Source organism: Thamnophis sirtalis, unplaced genomic scaffold, assembly GCF_051295495.1.
Source record: "Thamnophis sirtalis isolate CommonGarterSnake01/CBP01778 unplaced genomic scaffold, rThaSir2_p1.2 scaffold_4, whole genome shotgun sequence".
Taxonomy (NCBI): Eukaryota; Metazoa; Chordata; class Lepidosauria; order Squamata; family Natricidae; genus Thamnophis; species Thamnophis sirtalis.
Genome location: NW_028261384.1, coordinates 25,556,537 through 25,579,308, shown reverse-complemented (window position 1 = coordinate 25,579,308; position 22,772 = coordinate 25,556,537). Strand labels below are relative to the sequence as shown.

General features: G+C 36.0%; 1 protein-coding gene across 4 annotated transcripts in view; it reads left to right on the top strand.

Moving 5' to 3' along the window:
- ADAM22 (ADAM metallopeptidase domain 22) overlaps positions 1-22,772 on the top strand; it is a 154,305-nt gene that overhangs the window by 69,842 nt on the left and 61,691 nt on the right. For all 4 annotated transcript variants that reach the window (XM_087712637.1, XM_087712635.1, XM_087712636.1 and 1 more), the window contains exons 5-8: positions 11,433-11,515; positions 20,779-20,842; positions 21,163-21,232; positions 22,504-22,574. In XM_087712637.1, coding sequence (XP_087568763.1) covers positions 11,433-11,515; positions 20,779-20,842; positions 21,163-21,232; positions 22,504-22,574 — 288 coding nt within the window. The remainder of the gene's footprint in view (positions 1-11,432; positions 11,516-20,778; positions 20,843-21,162; positions 21,233-22,503; positions 22,575-22,772) is intronic.

Below are 22,772 nucleotides of genomic sequence, written 5' to 3'. Positions count from 1 at the left end.
AATTCAACAGATGTAATAGGATTTGTTCTAAATCCTCCACTGATAACTCGTTTAGTTTCTAGTGAACTCTTATATCACAAACAATAACTGGTTTCTTCCTAAAAAATCTGAGCAGGATGAACATTAAGAAAGAGAAAATTTAAATTAGCTAAAGCTTAGATGATTTCTTAAAATACAAAGAATATCAGAAAAAGTATTTCGTGTCTTATTATCCCTGTCTGTAAAATAAATAGTTTCTATATGCTTAATTCCAAGACCTGATCACCAGCTTGCATATTTATTTTTTTACTCTTTCTCTCAAGGCTTGATATTCAAGGAAAGAAGGAAGGAAGGAAGGAAGGAAGGAAGGAAGGAAGGAAGGAAGGAAGGAAGGAAGGAACTTTCAAATCAGATAAAATCATGTTTAAACTAGCTCACTGAATGCTTAGTTGAAGAAAAAGAACTTGATTACTTTTTGAAACTACTGAGAGCAGATCCTGAGGGAATTCATTCCATTAGTTGGAATCAACATTTTTTTATTTTTATTTTCCAAATATGCCACAATTTTACTCCATATATTAGCTGCAGTAAACCTAATGTTTCAGGACTGATATTGTTACTGGAAACAAAACTTTCACTGTTTATTGTAGAGAAATCTTATTCTCTGGCCCTCACTCCAAATTTTGGCTGATGTGCCATGAGTTTTTCCCCCATCAAGAATTGACAATGCCAACTTTAGGGACAGGTGGTGACGACCCGAAGACAAGCTTTGCATGTATTTATGGTGGATAGTATTCGTAATATAAAACAGAGTGGTCATGTTTGTGGAATCATTAGAAGAGGATATTAGACAAAACAACATTACATCCACATTGTATAAACAGATGCAATGCTATTATTATTGTTATTTGTGTCAGTTATCTAAGTTATCTACTGTAAGTAACTTAGATAGGAAAGCACTTAATATGAAATATTTCTTAGAATAAATGGAATATTGATCTCTGTTCCAAGCAAATGCTCTGGGATATATCTATTATGTAAAGCATTAGTGATACTATTTATTTGTTCTCAAACACATGCATCCCAAGTAGCTTCTGAAGGAAAAGCAGGAGAAATTATGTTCTCTAATTTTTGGTCAGGTCCAACATATTTGTTGTGAATCTATTCTTTTTATAGTTTTCCATTCCTATATGTTTCTGTCCTTGTTGGTTACACATTTGAGAAGATATCCTGTTTGTCATTCTTTGTTGTTTGAATAATCTAGAACAAGATATTATTATTATGGAAATTTTGTCAACTTATTGTGTTTTACTATGTTCTCAAAAGTTAGTTTTTCTCACACAAATGTTCCCATATGTTTGTGATATTTTGCCTATTCTGTGGCCTAGTATCTGTCCCAAGTAGATTATGATCTAAAGTGCCTTAATTTTCTCACTAATTCTCCTTCCTTGTCAAGACCTGGTTCAGAAATGAGGACTTGCCTTAATAAGCTAAGGCAACTGCAGACTATACATTTGTCACTCACTTGTTTCTTGTTCAATCATCATTGCCTTTACATGCCTTTACATGCTTCTAGCCTTTCCCCAACCAAACTTTGGCTTGCTTCACCCCAGGTCAAATTTTCCATCCACACGCTAAAATGGCAAGTCATTACTAAACTATATATTGCCACTATATATCCAAAAATTAAGCGATTTCATATATTGGACAGTGACCAGTTTTCTAAATTTCTGCATGCTATAACGGTATATATAAACTAGCTTTGTTCCATTATTTTTGCAGCATTTTTGTGATAATAGGCATGTGCTATGTGCCTTTAAAAAGTTCACTGCATGGCTAATTGCATTATCAAAATGAGCTAATAAAGAAGTTGAAATGTAACCCCTTTTCTCTCCATCTGACAGAGAAGTTGGAACTATTTCTCATTCCAGTTAGTACTGGGCAAATTCAATAGATTTCTATAAGCTTTCTTTTTTATTTTGCAAGTTGCTAACTTAAGCCAAGTTGATAATTGAAAACGTGAATATTGTTGTCCTTCCTCAGAAGCAGAAAAGAAATTGATTCAGGAAATCAGTTTCTCCCCCTCTCTCTCCCACCCATTTCCTCCTCCCAGGAGGTAAAACTATTCAGGTTTTTGACTTGCATAATTCACTTTCTCCTAGGGTAGCCCAATTAGAATTTTAAAGTTAAAGTACAGTGCACAATGTGTTTCTGTTCCATGGAGATGTATTCTGCTGCCAGTTGTGCTTTGTTTGGTGAACTCCATTTTTTCCTCTCCTTCCTTCAGTGCAAAGATCCCTGCCCACTCCAGGGACTTTTGTAATACTGAAGAAATTTGGGGCTAATGTTAAATGCTCATGTGGTGTAATGAGTACTATGCATAATTCTGTGCATAAAAGGCCTTCCATTAGATAGTCAAATATATACCTCCTTTGTTTTTGTTCATTTATTAGTTCTACATGGCAACTTCACAACGCTTTGTATTTGAAATTGACTTTAGTCAGAACCACTTGAAAGTAAATATTATACGAAGGAATTATAAAGACCTAGCAAGAACAAACTATTATATGACAATAATGTTCTTGTTAGGAATCTTTTAATTATCAGATCACAGTGAACTGATGGAATGAATATTAAAGCATCAGATGCATTCAACTCTATGTTGGGTTTTGCCCTCCTCAAGGAGCTGTATTTATAGGATGAATGTCAAAGCAAAACATGCATTCAACTCTGTGTTGGATTTCTGACACTCTTGAGGTGAGATCTTAATTCTTGGTAGAGAATATGTCTGGCGTATTTATTTAAAAATACTGTAGAAGAATGGAAAATAAATGACATTGTAATCACAATAGACTAAACTTTCTGATTTGATATCTTCTAAATGGCAGTCAAATCCAATGCTTCTGAAGAATAACTAGGACAAAGGAAGTTGCAATTGGTTTAAGGTGATGTAATGTAGCACTTTGGCTTCCTGAACCTCTAATGTATATACTCTGTTTCCCCAAAAATAAGACCTCCACAGATAATAAGCCCAATTGGCCGTTTGAGCGCATGTGTTAAAATAAGCCCTCCCCTAAGGTGACCAGATTTTCAGATTGGTAAAGAGTGACACCTTTGACTGGGGGCGGGGGGCTTGATTAAAAATTTTATACGGAGCAACAAACATTTTCATACAACACAAAAATAGTATTGTAATATTTTTTTTATTTCAACATAACTACAATTTAGAAATATAAATTGTAACTGTTGCCAAACATCAAAATTTTGATCACGTGACTATGAGGATGCTGCAACGGTCACTAAGTGTGAAAATGATAGCTAAGTGTGAAAAATGGTCATCAGTCACTTTTTTTCAATGCCATTGTAACTTTGGTCACTAAATGAACTGTTTGAAAGCTAAGGCTAGCTTGCATCATAATGCCTTATGCTAGCTTACATTTTCAAGAGAGAGAAGCTAAACTCCTTATTAGAATTGAAATAGAAATGAATAGAGTAGAGTAGAGAGGAGTAGAGTAGAATAAAATAGAATAGTTTATTAGCCAAGTGTGATTGGACACACAAGGTGCATATGGTCTTTGGTGCATAGGCTCTCAGTGTACATAAAAGAAAAAAATACATTCATCAAGAATCATAAGCTACAACACTTAATGATAGTCATAGGTTACTAATAAGCAATCAAATTATACTAGGAAACAAATTATTGGATTTTTAAATTATTGGATTTTTTTTTCAAAGAAACTCAGTATGTGCTTCCTGATTATTAAAAGTGCAAATTCAGTGTCAATGACTCCTGACTATTTAAAATGTAGTCTAAGACAATTTAAAAAAAGAATCCACACAGAATAAAATTATTTTAAAATATCCTATGCACAATAAATAAAATATTATTTTAAAATACATTAAAAAAATAAAAGAAAAAACCTGGCTCACTTAACAGCAGGCAGGCACTTCAAGTCAATCCAGAATGATATAGATGTTAATATCTGCGGACCACCAAAATTTTCTCACAGACCACCAGTGGTCCACCACGAACCACTGGTTGGGGACCACTGCTCTAAAGCAGAATCTGCAGAGGGGAAGCAGGGAGACGGTTCCTAAATAGAACGTCCCCTTTAAAAATAGTAAGTTTTTAAATGACTCAATGCAGCCAAGTTCATTATATGGCACCATGCAAGGCTTGTCACATCTGATTATGCCATCATCTCTAAATCTCTTTAGAAAGTCTACACGAATATAAATCCCCCTATATTGCTCCTTTCCCCTGACTCCTGACGCTGGCAGGTAGACTGCCCTTGGCTACAGAAGCTCAAGAGGAGAAAATTGGATAAAGCACACCTTAGTCATGCTGGATGAAAATTTAAATTTCTAACTTGCCTCTCTTTGGGGGGGTGAGGGGGGAGCGTCAAGGCTGCCCAGGAAGACCAGCAGAATAATAATTTTAAAAAAGAGATAGACTTAATACGATAAATAGAGAAATGTGTAAAGAAATGTAAAGAATGAAGAGGAATGGATGGATGAAAAGGGGGAAAGATGAATGAGTTTTTAAGAGTCTGGGGCTGCAAAATGGGGGTTATTAATCTCTCTCTCTCTTTCTCCCTCCCTCCCTCCCTCCCCCCCTCTCTCTCTGTGTCCAGCCTTCATTCCTGCTCACTTCACACTGGATGCACAAAAAGACCAGTCAAAATGTGTGTGTGTGTGTGTACGATTTTTACCAGCAACAAAAGGGGAATTGCTAGCAGCTAGCAGGGTCTTTTATTTGCAGTTGTTAAGTGCTCGGTTACAGCAATTACGAGCTCTCAGGAGGAATGGGGGAACCTGGGGAGGGGGCGCGGGGGAGGGGGATCAAAGATCACAAGGTAGGAAAGGGATAGATTAAAAAAATAAGAGGGGATCGTACGCCCCCACCCACCCACTCCCAACCCCATCCGACAGAAGGAGACGAGAGAAGAGCAGCGGAGAGAAGGAAATCTCCATCCCCCGCCTCTTCCAAATTATATACACAGACACTGTCCTCCCCATCCCGCAGCCCCAATTCCAGCCGCACCAATTCAAGCTCCCAGATCTCTCTCTCTTTTTTTTCTCTACTCACCCCCCACCTCAACCAAACAAACGAGCAAAGGAAATACAAGAAAAGCAACTTTTTAAAAAATAAACAAAGAAATAAATGAAATCCAAGGCACGGGAGGAAAATCCCCCTTTCCCCTAATTCCCACTCCACCCCCATCCTGCCTCCTGATCCATTTGGGGTGGATTTCTTTATTTGCAATAAATCCTGGGTTCCCCCCCTTTTTTAAAGGAAGGAAAATGACAGATCTTCTCCCCCCCTCCCGCCCCCCCTCACCAAAAGGAGACCGGAGAAAAACAACCAGATCGAAAGGAAGGGAGTTATGATCGTGTTTGGAAGAGCAGGAGGGGAGGGAGGGCTGCGAGCAAGCCGAGCGGAGGGAGGGAAACCACTGCCCTCTAAAGGCTACATCGAGAACGACACTTCAGAGAAATAAAAACTTTTTTTTTTTAACAGCGTCCTTTTAAAATCGGGACTTTTTGAACACGCAGCGGGACACGGGACAAATTTTGAAAAACTGTGACTGTCCCGCCAAAAGCGGGATGTCTGGTCACCTTACCCTCCCCCCCAAAATATTGCAACACAGCAGCAGCCATGAGGTGACCATGCTCACTGCCTCCTGCATCTCAAAAATAATAAGACCTCCCTGAAAATAAGGCCAAGTGCTTATTTTGGGGGCCAAAAGAAAATAAGACCCTGTCTTATTTTCAGGGAAACACAGTATTAACTAGGCTGCACAAAGAATTAGATTTTGTTTTATGTAAGTTGGATCCATATAAAATAGTAAAGGAGTTTTTGTAAAGGAAAGTGTGTGAAAGAAAGATTTCAGAACAAACAATAATTGTTTTTATTTTCTTGTTTTGTTTGTTTTGAAGTGTCTGGATTTTGTTCTAAAATGTGTCCAGACTTCCTGTATCACAGTAGTGTTCCAGTGCAAGCAACTGTGTGATTATTCTCTTGCCATTTTATTTTATTTTGAAAGATCCTTTTCCAAAAATAAGTCAACCACACAATTTAAATAGTATTATAGAACAAAAAAAAATATTCTGGATATTTCACCACTTTTTATTTTCAAAAAATGGACTGGAAGAGCAATAAAAACACGTTATACAATAAACCATATTGTTTTTCAACATTTTTAAATTATTCAGGAATTGTAGACAGTGCCTATTTAATTTTTCCACAGCAAATAGGTAACAAAGAGCTGCTTGTTCTATCCATTGATTTATTTCTGCTTTAGGAAAAGTTCTGAAGTGGAAATTGGGAAGAATTGATTTGGGAAGTAAGTATGTAGGGGACTTAGCAATAGAATGCACTCCCCCCGCCCCCGGTTCCCCTTCTCTGTAACTGCATTACTCTAGCAAAAATGCCTTTGGAAAACTCCCTTTGCTCATTTTTACCTTAATCCTAACCTGTAGTTCCACTTTATGTGATAGTTCCATATTGGGTTAAGTGAAATGGACGCAAGTGACATTCTACAGTATGTATCATCTGAATCATGATGATATTGTGGAAATGACACAGATGCCCTAGTGTTTGGTGCCTTATTTTATAATACTGTTGTAAAATTTGGATAAGGTAATGGAAATTTCTGTCATTCTATCGGAAGTTCTCCAAATGTAGTTGCTTAGTATGTATAACAAATGACCTAAGGGGAAAGGGCAATATTGGAATAATTTATATCATGGTGAATTAAAATGAATTTGCTTAATCCTTTTGTGACCCCCTTAGCCCTTCTTTTCTCTTATAATTCTTCCCTTTATTTTTTTCCTTCAATTTTGTTCTAAATCAAAAGGTGAAGATTAATTTCTGAATTTACAAGAGTAGGAGAATTGAAGGAGCTTAGAAAAAAGATGAAGCAATTGTCAATTCTTTTATTTTCAATTAGGCCAGACCCAGGAGTGTTTTCCGGAAAAAAAAAGTAACTGTATTAGGTTAGAAGCAGAGGTGGTATTCAGCAGGTTTTGACCAGTTCTGGAGAACTGGTAATGGAAATTTTGAGTAGTTTGGAGAACTGGTAAATACCACCTTTTACTGGCCCCGCCCCATCTATTCTCTGCCTCCCGAGTCACAGCTGATTGGGAGGAAATGGGGATTTTGCAGTGTCCTTCCCCTGGAGTGGTGAGGGAATGGAGATTTTACAATATCCTTCCTCTGCCACCCCCACCAAGCCATGCCATACCCACCAAGCCACACCCACAGAACTGGTAGTAAAAAAATTATTGAATCCTACCACTGGTTAGAAGGCTTTCCAACCTGGCATTTTTTTTAGCGTTGTAACATTCAGAGAACACCATGTTGGTTTGTACGTGTTTGTATATAACACGTTTGATCTACATTGACTCACATCTGTGCATGTAACTTATGTCAGAGAGTTGAGAGAGTAAATTAAGTCAAGAATTTTGCCTTAGAGTTTGCATTTCCTGATAGTAATTATTATGATTTGTTTAGAATGAAGAAGGCAAGAAAAAAACAGTCCCTAATTTTCTTCCCTTTTTGTAGGTGCGATTCAAAGCCAGTTCCTTTGGTCTTAAGCAAAGCAATCAAAGGACAACTTTCTGAGCAGATGTTGTCATATCTTTCTTGCCAAATGTCAGAAAGCCATCTTTCCATACCTTGCAGCTGACTGCATAAAATGTCATATCAATAGCATAGCACTCCCTCGTCATTAAGGACACTATACTAAAGTTGATGCAGCATTTGCATTGCTTCTGTGGTTTCAGTTGACTATACCTTGCTTTCAAATATGATATTTAGAATAATGATTTATATATTCTGCTTTTGATAAAAAATGAGATGACTTTCCAAGTAAAAACCAATTCAACCAACCATTTCACTTAATCATGTAGTTGTCAACATATCTCCTTCTTCTTCTTCTAAGAGCCAAGGTGGCGCAGTGGTTAAATGCAGCACTGCAGGCTACTGCTAGATCAGCAGGTCAGCGGTTCAAATCTCACCGGCTCAGGGTTGACTCAGCCTTCCATCCTTCCGAGGTGGGTAAAATGAGGACCCAGATTGTTGGGGGCAATATGCTGACTCTCTGTAAACCGCTTAGAGAGGCCTGAAAGGCCTATGAAGCGGTATATAAGTCTACTGCTATTGCTATTCTCATTCAAATATATTGGGACCAAAATGGGATGGAATAGATATCTATGATTATATATGTATGTCTCAGAGGTACACCTATCTCATTTATTGTTACTTAGAAATGTATTCAATTATTATACAATTTTGTAATTACATAATTACAAAGTTAGAACCACAAAACTGCATTATAAAACAAGGCACCGAACAGTAGCATACATTCAGTCAAAAAACCATGTAAATTAGTGGGTTGTCATCTAGTATAAACAATTAATAAATTCTTGTACCAACTATAATTGGAAGAGAATAGAATTCTGCAATGAGACACAAACATTTTGAACATTCCATTTTTGATTGACATAAAATAGCAAGTGTGTAATTATCACATTGAAGAACAGCTGCAGGAATTGGATACGTCTGGTTTAATGAAAAGGACTACAGGTGACCTGATACCAATGTACCAATATCTCAGGGGCTACCACAAAGAAGAGGGAGTCAAGCTATTCTCCAAAGCACCTTAGGGCTGGACAAGAAGAAATGGGTGGGAACTAATCAAAGAGAGAATCAACCTAGAACTAAGAAGAAATTTCCTGACATTTAGAACAATTAATCAGTGGAACAACTTGCTTCCAGAAGTTGTGAATGCTCCAACACTGGAAGTTTTTAAGAAGATGGCGGATAACTCTTTGTCTGAAGTGGTGTAGGGTTTCCTGCCTAAGCAGGGGTTGGACTAGAAGATCTCCAAGGTCCCTTCCAACTCTGCTTTTATATTAAATGGCATCCCTCTTTGATCTTCTTTATTGGAAAAGTACATACAGTATCTTCCCATTCATCAGTCTCAGTCTTAAATATGTCCCAAATTATAACCAATGAAAAAATCAATAGGAAAAGATAGGGAAGGAGAGAAATAGAAAAAAGTCTAGTTGATAAGCATGACTAACTTACCTTTTCAGCAGAATATGGCCCTATTCACTTTCTCTCTTCATGCCATCCAACAATTCTGCCACATCTTTCTGATTTTTCTTAAGGTTGTTTCTCTTTCTACATGTCTGCATTCCTTCAAAATGTGTCTTGGAAATTGATTGGAGCAGAATGATATTTCCCTAATGCATTGAGTTTCTAGGCCGTGCAGAATGAAGTTCATGTCATATATGCCACAATATTATTTGTGGGCATGCACAATTCTTCTTTTCTCAATGTACTAGTAGCCTTTGTTAGTAATCTTTGCATGATCTTTCTGCCAATGGATATTTGTGATGTTTTAATAATTAGTAATAAAATTTACCTCCATGCTGAGAACAATGATTTCTCAACCCAGCTCCCTTGCAATGGCTGCCTGCTAGGAAACAAAAAGGTTAAATCATCTGTCGGTATTTCAGAAATATCAGACAATTCATTATCTTGGCTAGGTCAGGGCATCATTGTAACTAACAAATGATGTCACTTATTGCCTCTGCTTTCCTTGGAAAAACAAATTGTTAAAGGACATCTACATAAGAATGATAGAAAACATCATTTTACTTTCATCTGGAACTGAGTTTTTTAGGACAGGAAGACCCAACTTGAAAAGCAAGCTTTTTATGTCATATTTATTGATTGCAATTTAATGTGCTCTATGGAAATAGACGTTTATTCCATATATAGTATGAATGCATAAATCTAGTTTTTAATTTTAATTAATTTAAACGTATTTAGTTATTATTTATTAATACTTGGCAACAATATTGATTCATTTAAGGTTTGCTTATATTTCACTGTATTCCCAAACATTGAAGATTAGTCTATACTAGATGAGTTGAAACATGAATAAATTACTTAACGAGTGACAAAGTTAACATATTTCATACCAAAGTCAACATATTTCTATTATAACAATGGGTTATGCTTTTTCAGGGTAATTTTTGTTATCTGAAAAAGAATTGTTGTTGAAAACTTGCACATGTCTGCAAAGCTGATTTGATAAATGACCATTACAAGGAGAGATATGCACTTTTGAATTATAAGCAAAGATTGTGTTAGAATGTTGCTTTGGAAAGCCATTACTTGCAAGCAAGCAAGAAGTATTTAAATCAGTGTTTTTAAAACTTGGCAAATTAAAGATGTGTGGACTTTAAATTTTAGCTTGCTGGGAGGTTAAAGCCTAATGACTCTAAAGTTGCCAAGTTTGAAAAATACTGGTTTAAGCCATATATGGCAACTGACTGTATGATCTTTCAAAGTAAATACATATTCAATGGAGCTAAGTTGTTAAATTCATTGACCATATTCAAACTAGGATCTGTTTGTCTTGAAGATGAGCAGAAGTATTTTCTGTCTCAATTTAATTGCAATCATTTATTGTGAAGTTTTATAATCTTTTGGGGGTGGGGAAAGTACAGACAGCCCTCAACGTACAACAGTTCATTTAGTGACCATTCAAAGTTACAACGGCACTGAAAAAAGTGACATGGCCATTTGTCACACTTAAGACCTTTGAAGCATTCCTGTGGCCACATTTGACCAAATTGAGATGTTTGGCAACTGGTTCATACTTATGACCGTTGCTGTGTCCCAAGGTCATATTTTTGCAACCTTCTCACAAACAAAGTCAAGGGGGAAGCCAGATTCACTTAAACAACCATGTTAATTCTGTAACAACTGCAGTGATTCACTTAACAAGTGTGACAAGAAAGGTTGTAAGATGGGGCAAAGCTCACTAAACAAATGTCTCACTTAACAACAGAAATTCTGGGCTCAATTGTGGTCGTAAGTCAAGGGCTACCTGAATGTGGAAATAAAACCTACTTGGAAGAATTCTTTATTCTTTCATTAGATCCATTGACAATATTTTATTAAAATTGTGTACATTTAAAAGTAAACACTGTCTGATATAAAGCTATGTATCGGTACATTTATTAATTGTAAACCACCCAGAGTTACTTAGGAGATGGATGGTGACTAATTTGATTAATAAATAAAAGAGAAAAAAAGAAAGAACAGAGCAGAACTAGTACCAGTATTTCTGGTCTTTCCTGTCTTTTTCAATTATAAATCAGCATTCTAAGCAAGAGTAAGCCAAAAAAGAAAGAAAGAAAGAAAGAAAGAAAGAAAGAAAGAAAGAAAGAAAGAAGGAAGGAAAGAAATTACTTTGTTTGGGCTAACCTTTAGATCAGGTACACAGGAAGGCCCATGTAGTTATCCGTGTATTGTTCAGCCATTTATTTCAGCTTATCTGATTTTACAACTTATTTTGGGGTTGGACTAAGAACTGTCTTTGGGACATGTTGGAAATAAAATGAATTCATAGTCTTTGTTCTAATTGCAGGGAGGAGAACATTGTTATTATCAAGGTCACATCAGAGGGAATCCAGATTCATTTGTTGCTCTGTCCACCTGCCATGGACTTCAGTAAGTTTCTGTTAAGATTAAAATGAAATGATTAAAATGGAACAAGGTGGTTTTGAAATTTCATTATCTGCTAAAAACTAAGTCTACTCTACTTCTTTAGAATAGAGATTGGACAGTGTTATGAAAATTGATTGATTAGAATCAATTCATAGTTGGGTTTGATTGCAAATGTTAAATAAATAAAAGTGTTAAATAGATTAGCTCCAAAGTCAAGAAGCTTTGCTTGGCACTGAAAAATCACTTGGGCTCTCCACTCTGGGACGGAAAATCCTCCATGGCTGAAAATCTTGCTTGGATTTCAGCCTCAGGGGATTTTCAGCTAAGAAGTGAAAGATTTCAGAATTCTTTACACTCTGGTTTAAAAATGCTTTGGGCTGAGAATCCTGCTGGGATTTAGGCATGGATGTTTTTCTGCCAGAGACCAGAGAGAATTTTTTTGCTAAGCAGCAGTGACTTTTTAGCTTTCCTTGCATTAATTTTCTGGAGAACTGGCAAGGTAGATTGTAAGTGGCAATCACATTATTTTGCGACACTTGGCAACCAATTGTAAATGTGAACCAGTTTTCAAGCACCTAGATTGCAATTGTGACCAGAGAGATGGTTCAGTGTGCAAAATCTCAGGAAGGGATCATAAGTCTCTTCATTTAGCATCATAATAACTTTAAATGGTTGCTGAACAAATGGTCATAAATCAAGGACCACCCGTATGCTGTTGTGTGAAATCTGTGCTTCAGATCTTATCCCAACTGCAGGCTTATGCAAATTAATAAAAGGAATTTAGGCAAGCCCTTATAGCCTTTTCCTACTCCTATCTAACCAGTAACGCTGGGAACGCTACTCTATTTTGCAATACTGTAATTTTTGAATTAATGTATATTAAAAATTTAATACATTCTAAATGCTAAGGATTATTTACTTGTTTGTTTATATGTCATACAATATGGATTCATATGCTTATATTTCATATGCATATTTCATACTTCATGCTTCAGAATACTCATCCTAGTAAGATATTACTTCTAAGGTCAATTGAGGGATGCTGCTGTTATAAATAGAAGCACTTATCTCAGGATTCTCTGTCATCTTCCAATTTCCCTGAAAGGCTGGCACTTATCTTAGGGGAACTTCATTGATTGATGGCTTAATTCTTTCAGTATCACTTTTCAAAATACATTTAAAAATTATTATATACATATTTTTCAGAATTGAGGATTGTATTTAGTTGCACGTAGGAGTATATGTGTGTGGGTTTTAAATTGTTCATTTTATCTCTTGTCAGATTGGTGTGTGCATGCTCTCGCTCTCTCTCTCTCTCTCACACACACACACGTGCGCGTGTGCAAAACAAAGGAATTAATATATAATCATTCATTTTTGGAGACTGCCTGGACATACTCTTGTAGTTTTCCTGGCAAGGTTTTTCAGAAATGATTTGCCATTTCCTCCTTCCTGGGGCTGAGAGAAAGTAACTGACCCAAGGCCACCCAGCTGACTTAATGCCCAAGGCAGAACTAGAACTCACAGGTTGCTAGCCTGATACCTTAACCACGATATGAAACTGGTGATTTCTGTCTGTGTGTCTCCTTCTCTCTTTCTGCACTTGTGCTCACATGCACACAGACACAAACGCTTTTGCAAATTTTTGGCAGATTAACAGAATAACAGAGTTAGAAGGGACTTTGGAGTTCAGTCCAACTCACTGTTCAAGCAAGAAACCATATATCATTTCAGACAAATAGTTATCCAATCTCTTCTTAAAAACTAACACCCACAACTTCTGGAGGCAAGTCATTCTACTGATTAATTGTTCCAACTGTCAAGTTAGTTGTCTTCTTGATTAGTTTCCATCCATTGCTTTTTGTCCTGCCTTCAGGTGATTTGAAAAATAGGTTGACCCATTCTTTTTTTGGGAGCCTCTTAGATATTGGAACACTGCTATCATGTCATCCTTTTCATTAAACTAGAACATACCCAATTCCTGAAACTTTTCTTTTAGTTTCGAGGCCCCTAATCATCTTTGTTGTTCTTTTCTGCACTCTTTCTAGAATCTCAACATCTTTTTTATATCGTGGCAGCCAAAACTGGATACAGTATTCCTAGTGTGGTCTTAGCAGGGCATTATAAAGTGGTATTAACACTTCGTGTGATCTTGATTCTACCTTGTTAATGCCTAGGACTGCTTTGGCTTCTTTTGGCAGCTGTAATATGCCACTGGCTCATATTTAAGGGAATGTCCACTAGGAGTCCCAAGATCCTTTTTACAATTATTACTATTGAATCATGTACCACTTACACTATACCTATGCATTTGTTTTTTCTTGCCTAAATGTAGAACATTACTTTTCTCACCATTAAATACTATTTTGTTAGTCAATGTTCAAGTCTGTCAAGATCCTTCTGTATCTTGAGTGTGTCTTTTGAAGTATTGCCTACTCTTACCAGCTGGTTATCATCTGCAGCTTTGTTGAGTTCCCATCTATCTCCTCATCCAAATCATTGATGAAAATATTAAAGAGTACTGGACCTAAGACAGAGCCTTGGAGTATCCCACTGCACATTTCCCTCCATGTAGATGCAGTTCCATTAAAGATTACACCTTGAGTGAGGTTGATCAACAGTTACAAATCCATTTGGTGATAATGTCTAACCCATATGTTCTTTCTTATCAAGTATTAAGTTGTGGTCTACTTTATCAAATACCTTGCTTAAGTCCAGGTAAATTAGATTGGCAGCACTTTGCTGGTCCTCTAATTTTGCCACATTGTCAAAGAATGCAGTCTTGCACGATCTGTTTTTGGTAAAGCCATGTTGATTTCTGGTTATGACTTTGTTTGTCTCTAAGTGTTCTCAAATTTGTTGCTTGATTATTTTCCCAGTATCTTCTCAGGTATTGATGTCAGGCTGCACACTAGGTTCATGTCTTACAACTGAGTATCATCCTAAAATAGTACTTTAAATGCAGGTCTTTTAGGTTTTGGCTGCATGATCTTCTTTTATAGTAAAGTTTTAGTTCTTTAGTTCTCTTCCTAATGATCTGTCATTCTATCTGTCCCATTTCTGGTCCCTATTCCTTTTCAGTAATTTAAAGAATCAGTAAAGTAGAATGCTAGCTTTATTTTTCCCCATGCTTCATGTTGCATTCATGCTAATGATAAAAACTCAAGACTAATCAATTTGGGAATATTTTAGGCAGTATACCACAAATGCAAGCAAAACCCAGTTTTATCCTGAGGTATTCTGTGCAAGCCAGACTCTCTAATGTGAAGATGACCTTACTAGTTAGCCTTTTGTTCAGAAGAGAGTTAATGACTTGAGAAGAAGTAGAAGATTGAGAATACGTTATTGGAGTTGTTGAAAAATATTATAATGAGTAATTTGAAAGCCAAATGCATAACTTAAACTAGATTAAAAGCAAATATTATTTGCAAGGATATAAAGTTAGGAAGAAATATAATGAATACTATGTTTATGGAGATTCTCAGTAATCCAGGTCATGGTTGTCCAAAGATTCTTTTTCAAGACTTTCTGGTTTTTCTTTGATGACGTTTCGCTTCTCCTGTGTGCTGCTTGGAGAGTCCAAGCATAGGTTAATTATGTCTGCCCTGGACTGAATTGAAGATCTTTAGCCATGCCTCCTGTGCTGGCACCTCAGATTTTTCAATTCAGTCTAAGCCCAGTGGATGTGTTACAACGTGGTTCCTACAAAAATCCTTGATTGGACTCTCCAACTAGCTTTCATCCGAATTTATTGCAGTATACAGGTCGGTGAGCATTTTTTGGAAACATTTTCTCTGTCAGATGCATCAATCTGCAAGCTGATATGTCCTGGGCTTCGGTCGGGCATGTGCCAGCTTCTTCAGCTGTTACTGGATGGTGGGGAATGGAAGGATTTAAACTCTTTGCAGACACTGGTCATTTGCATTGTTTTAGTGGGTCATTAAGATCACCTGGCAGGTTATCTGTGTCATCAGCGTCACCTGAGTGGTGCAGATTGGTGTGGAGCCTTTTTGGAACTGTTGAAAGGACTGTTGTAGACTGAAAATAGATGACGTCATATCCCTCCTCCTCTGTTAAGAGAGATCTGTTCAGTTTTGACATAGATGGTTTCTTTGACTCCCTCAGCCAACATAACATACATGCATACTTCAAACCCAAGAAAACAGTAAGGCAGAAGCTTATCCACCCCAAGGATAAAACACAAACTGAGCAATGTGGTATAAACAGTACAATGCAGTGAATCATGTGCAGATCTGTACATTAGGGAAACAAAAAAACCAATTACTTTATAAACACATGGCACAACATAGGAGAACAAACCCATCAGGACTAGATTCAGCAGTCCATCTGCATTTAAAAGACAAATGCCACTCTTTTAAATACAGCAAAGTCCACATTTTGGACACAGAGGATCGCTGGTTTGAAAAAGGGGTCAAAGAGGCCATCTATGTCAAAATTAAACAGCTTTCTCTCAACAGAGAGGGGGGCAGATACGACATTATCTCCAGTCTTCAACAGAGGCTTTTCAACAGTTCTAAAAAGGCTCCACACCCATTTGGATGAGAAGTGAAACGTCTTCAAAGAAAACCAGAAAGTCCAGTTGCCTCTGGAAAAAACACCTTTGGGATAAAGAATGCTGTGGTGTAAAATAGATTTAGTTCAATTTCCTTTTAATTTCTGTTTATCTTCTGACTTTTGTTCTTTTGCTTATTATTTATCCTATCTATGTTTTGTATAAAGTTTGTTATCCTGAAAGGAAATAAAGACATCGATATACATGTATGTATGCAATGACAATTTATGTACAATCTTTAAAAAACGATTGCAGTGACAATTTATGTACAATCTTTATAAATCCGTAACAACAGCAAAAGCAAAATTTCAAAAGATAATGAAAACTGAAAATTTCTGCCTGTCCATCTAATACACTCATATAAATGTGATATTAATTAAATGCTGAGTAAGTAGAAAAAATGTACTAAACAACTGTCGCTAGGAAAAATCAAGGAGAGGAATTAAAACTCAGTTTTTAACGATGATCAGAAATCAGTAATTAATTTAACCAGGTAGTACAAATAATATATTCATATTAAACACTAAGTACATGCAAATGAAGAGGAATCTGCCTAAAAGGATCCTTGATGAAAATATGCATTGATTTCAAAAGAAAAAAATATTACTACTGTACAAACAGATATTGATTGTTTTAAGTAAAAATCGTAGTCTCTGGGGAATAGATGAGTAGCTAGTTATTTCTTAGTTCATCCCACTGATAATGCAGTATATAAACCTGCCATAGTCTAATGCATAACATACATTATTTAATCAGCTTGCCAGTTATACATGCAAGGTCAGAATCCAAGTATTAAAAATACTTGGCCAAGAGAGATTCAGTTCCTTGAAGGATCTACAGTAAATGCAAAAGAGGACATAGCTAGGGAGGCAATTATGTGCAGTGCTGTATCCTGTAACATATTTTATCTGTTCAGAAAAATAGATGCTATATAAATAAACTTTCTAAATTGATTTTGATTTTCAGCTCTTTCTTCAAAAAGTTGTTGATCTGTAGAATACAATAGCGTAGTTATATTTTTTCCTTATTTTCCCTTTTTTAAGTTTCTGAAATTTTAGAGTGTAGATCTTCTAAATCTAAAATTTGTGTAATTCCACTTCTTTGTTTGTATTGAACTTTTCAAGAAATAACTGCAGTGAAATGAGAATAACATTATATATGGAATAAAAGCAACTGTATGTGAGATTAAAGTGATAGTACTTATTCACAATATAACTTATTGTTGTAAGAGGGACTGCCTCATGAATACTTTTCTAATTCTGTCATTCCACTGAACTTGTACACGCAAATCTGAACACCTTCCTGAGATCAGATGTTGTCCTCCAGGTTGCCCTTACGACTCTACGGGTATTTCTCAATTTATGACCACTCATTCAGTGACTGTTCAAACATGTGATTATACATAATAAGTGGCACAACTGTATCTCAAAGTCATGGCTGTTGCAGTGTCTCTATGGTCATGTGATCACCATTTATGACCTTCTTTGTATCCAGCAAGCAAAAGGAATTGGGAAGTTGACAGGAGGTTGCAAATGGTAACCTTATGATGTCCTCACTTAATGACCCATGATGATTCATTTAGCAATGGAAACCAGGTCAAATTGTCGTCATTAAGCGGTGCGGTCACATGATATTTTGCTTTATTATTACATTGTTTAGTGATGGCAGTTGTAGTCCCAATTGCCATTGTAAACCAAGAACTATCTGTAGTTTCTTTTTTTATTTGTAGCCTGACCTGCTTTGAATAGCCAAACAGGGAGCTTAAACTCTTTCTTGTTATGCAGGAAACATTTGGCTTTCCAGTATTCAGAGATATTGATGCGTAGAGAGCACAAAAACTGAAAAAGGATAGAACTATTATGCTTTTTTTAACTCCTACCACCAGCATAGATCTTTGATAGTACAAAAAATGTAAATCAGAGGGACCTGACAGATAACAACCCAGAGTTCTGAAGGAGCTGGCAGATGTTATTCAAAACCATTGTACCATATCTTTCAAAAATCCTGGAGCACTGGGGCACTATTTGAGGATTGGGATTTCCATCTTTAAAAAAAAGGAGTGGGAAACACGAAACTACAGACTAATCAGCATAATATCAATATTTAGGAAGATACTGGGAAAGATAATCAAAAAACAGATCTGCGAACATCTAGAAACAAGTAAAGTTATAACTAGAAGCCGGAATGAGTTTGTTAAATACAGATCATGCACAATCTTATTTTAGTCTTTGACAAACTGACTAAATTAATAGACCAGTGAAATGATTGGGAGATAGTATACTTAGATTTCAGTAAAGCACTTGACAAAGTGGACCACAGTCTACTTTTTAGTAAGCTAGAAAAATGTGGGTTAGACAGCATCACCATCAGATGGATTTGTAATTGGCTGACAAATTGTGCTCAAGGAGTAGTTCTTAATGGTACTGCATCTACATGAAGGGAAGTAAGCAGTGGTATACAACAAGGTTCTATCTTATGCCCATTACTCTTCAATATCTTCATAAATGACTTAGATGAGAGAATAGAAGGGGAATTCATCAAATTTACAGATGACATTAAGCTAGCAGAAATAGCCAACACCACAGAAGATAAGCTCAGGATCCAAAAAGATTTTGACAGACTTGAAAAATGGCCCCTATCCAACAAAATAAAATTTAATGGGGAGACAAGCAAGGTTTTACACTTAGGCAGGAAAAGCCAAAAGTACAAGTACAGATTAGCGAAATTATGGCTCAAAAGCATTAAGTGGGAGAGGGACCTTGGAGTGCTAGTGGATGATCATTTACATATGAGCCAGCAATGTGTGGCAGCAACCAAAAAAACATAATACAATCCTGTGTTGTACAAACAGAGGCATAGAATTAAAATCACTTGAAGTATCAGTACCACTTTATAAAACCTTAGTAAGAGCACACCTGGAACACTGCATCCAGTTTTGGACACTACATTACAAAAAGGTGCTGACACTTTGGAAAGAGCGCAGAGAAGAACAACTAGGATGATTAAAGGCCTGAAGACTAAAACATATGAATAAAGCATCAAAGTATAGGGAAAAAAACAATGGATGGAAACTAATCAAGGAGAGAGACAACCTGGAATTAAGAAAAAACTTACTAATAGTGAGAACAATTAACCAATGGAACAGTTTGCCTTTATCAATGGAGATTTTTAAGAAAAGACTTGTTTTGTCTCAAATTGTATAGGGCCATGATGGTGAATCAATGGCACGTATGCCTGAAGTGGCACATGGAGCCATGTTGCCTGGCATGTGCAGGGTCTCCCATTGCTCTTCTGGGTTTATGGTGCACATGGGTGCGCAATGATCAGCTGGTCTTTGTGCGTGCGGCAGTGCGGGAAACTAGAAGAGCTGATCCTCCATTTTCCAGTGCATTTCCCGCGATGCGCGATGGCCAGCTGATCGTAGCTTGCACATGCATGTCAGTGACCAAAAGAGTAGCTTGTATGCACTGAAAACTGGAAGTTCATTTTCCGCCGTATACATACCCACTGGGCAGCTCCTCTTCTGGGTTGTGTCAAAGACGAGCATGTGTGCACATGTTCCTTTTCGGCACTCAGTGCCAAAGAGGTTCACCATCCCCGGTATAGGTTATCCTGCTTGAGCAGGGGATTGGTTTGCAAGACCTTCAATATCCCTTCCAGCTGTATTCTGATTACATTAAAAAATATAGGAATTCCGGGGACAGAATATCTCTTGCAAATTGCAAGCTGGTCTCTGCTGGAACACAGACAATTCGGGAGAGCTTAACCCTCTAAAATAATTGGCTCCATTGTCATTTTTAAAAAAATCCATCAGTGGGTAAATATAATCCTAAAATTTAACTACAGTGGATTTACTAAGCATTGTTACCATATGTGGGATAACTGCATGAACTGATTTGATAGCACTGTGTAGAAATTTGAACTGAAAGATATGCTATTATTATTTTTAAAATGGCACTCTATATTAAAGGCAAATCCTTTAGAAACAAAGGTTTAGTGCAAGAATTCTCAAATGCAACCTCTAGTATGTAACAATATATTTTCTGTATACTGTCCTTCTGTACAATATAGAGAAAGTATATTGTTGTCTCATTTGCATACAGTGCTAAAGATTAGTTCCCAAATCATTGGCATCGTGTTTTGTAGATTTGCAATAGGTATTGACTTTCAATAGGCTCACAGACTTGAGAACTACAGATAGTTACAAATAAACATTTCTTGAAATTGTTGTAGTTAATAAGCATGTATTTAAAGCAAGATCCTAACTATCCTAAAATAAATACTGTAAGACATTTTTATCAGCTGGCAATTTTTACTGCCCACTGGTGGCAAAGCATAAGTGCTGTCACTGCCAGTATAAAGAACTAAAACTAAAAATTACTATGGTCAATAAATAATAGTTTCATATGATTTTTTTTCTGTGCTGTGAAGAATTCTGCAACAGGTGTATTATATAATAGCATGGAAGGTAGTAAATAGTTGTGCTGTTCATAAGAGGAGAAGAGAGGAAATTCCTCAGGATTTATCTCAGGAAACAACTAAAATTAACCTCACAAGCTAGTTGGAGGATTAAAAATTTACGGGGCAATAATAGCCCATTTCTACATGAGATTCTCTTTTGCATGTAGTATTATTTTATGTTTACTTGTTAAATTATAACACGCAAGTCAGAGAGCTGCCTTTTTTTTAACAGTGGAATGTTCTATGATGGGAATCACACATATCTTATTGAGCCAGAAGAAAATTGTACATCTCAAGTAAGTACTGTAGAATTAAAATACAATTATCCTCAGATTATTCTTTAAAAAATTAATATATGACTTGCACTTCTTATATAGATTCTAGTTGTAAGAATTCAGAAATAAAAATGAGTTTAGAAAGATATTCTTTAATGTATATATTTGCATATATGTATATAAGTATGCAAGTGTGTGTATGTGAATTGGTGCTTATATGTGTCTATATGCATATATCCAGAATACTATGATCTGCAATTTCCTGGGTATAAAAATGCATAGATCTAGCTAAAGTATCAGCCTTAGAATGATTTACTAAATTTAGATGTCTTTTATTTTAGGAGGAATTCCATTTACACTCTGTATACAAATCCAGATTATTTGAATTTCCTTTGGATTATCTTCCATCTGGTATATTTTTAATACTCTTATTGTTGCATTTATTTTGTAGTTAAATCATTGCTGGTTATTTTTATTCTGTTGTTGTTAATATTATAAAAGCCTCTCTGAACACAGGATTAGAAAACAACACATTTTCCAAAAAAGATTTGAAGACTTTTGATATTGCAATAGTAATTCAATGATTGGCTTTCGAAAGAAGAGTCTTTATAGGTCAAAAGAGACTAACCTGTTATACATACAAAGCTAACCTGTTAGAAAACAGTTCCTGTCCAAATGCTGAACATTTCAAGAGAATATTTTTGGTTCCATAAGATTTTAATCCGTTCTAACAGAACTTTCAATTTATGAAAACGAGACTCCCCTTCCCTCCACAAAACTAATTTATAATAAGCAAGTCTTATGTTTACTTCACCTTTCTCTATTCCAGTTTTCTTAAAGACAGAACATGGGAAAACTGGAACCAACCTTTTTTTTTTTTTTGAGAGGCTCTCCATGAGAGTTAGAACCCTTGGGAATCAGGATTCTAAGTTGCATTGAGAGTATGTGGCATGTGTGCATGCATGTGTGGAAGCAAATTTGTTACAGATGAATTTCCTGTTATTGATTTTTAAATGCCTGAAAAAGGTTAATGTCAAGATTTGACCAATGTTGTGACTTCATATAGTTTGTCATGTTTTAGAGTATCATTTGATATCACCACTATATAGATCATGTGCTTATTAAACAGCATTTTCATTGTCTTGTAAATGCCTGATGATTACATTTTAGCTTGAATTTTCATAACTTCTTTTTTAATACCCTGTTTATATGTAAAAAGTCTCATTTGTTAATGAAAAAAATGCCTTTCCAAGGCTAATATCTGCGTCCAAGAATACATTATGCAAGAAACTATTCTGAGTGTTTATATTTCCTTTATGTTTATTTCCTTTCCTTATTGTTCGCTTTAATTTAATTTGAAGTTTTTCAGTGTACCTTAAAAACTATTTTGTTTCAGCTTTCATCACTCTATAACCCACTTGTCAAATTCATGAACTTGTTACAAAGCAGGTTTTTTTTTAATAAAAATGCCAGCCTTTGCACTGATGAATTTCCAATATCTTGTTTTTGTGGCAGTAGATAATATGACTATGTCTAGTATTTTCTTGAGTTCTGAGTAATTCTTAAAATATTTAAAATAGGTATTTATTCAACCTTGTGCTTTATTTATTTTGCTTCTAAAAGTGCTTGTCTTAAGCAAGACAAGCTGTCATTAAACTGACTGTAATGTGTGTCCCATTCAGAATTCTGGCACATGAATACTACATCACAGAAATTTGGTGTGAAATCAAGATATAAAAGAAGAAAAAGGCAGGTATGCCCTCCTATCCTGTTATTTATTTTCGCAATCTTTTACAAAAAAAATATCATTCAGCCTTCCTTTTTCAGGAAATTCAAGGCAGATGATTTTGCCTGCTTCCTCATGTCTCCATTATAAGCCCCCTTTTTCATGCTGAGAACATCCAACAGTGTTCTTTGATAATAGATATCAATCTAAAAAGAATAGTCTCAT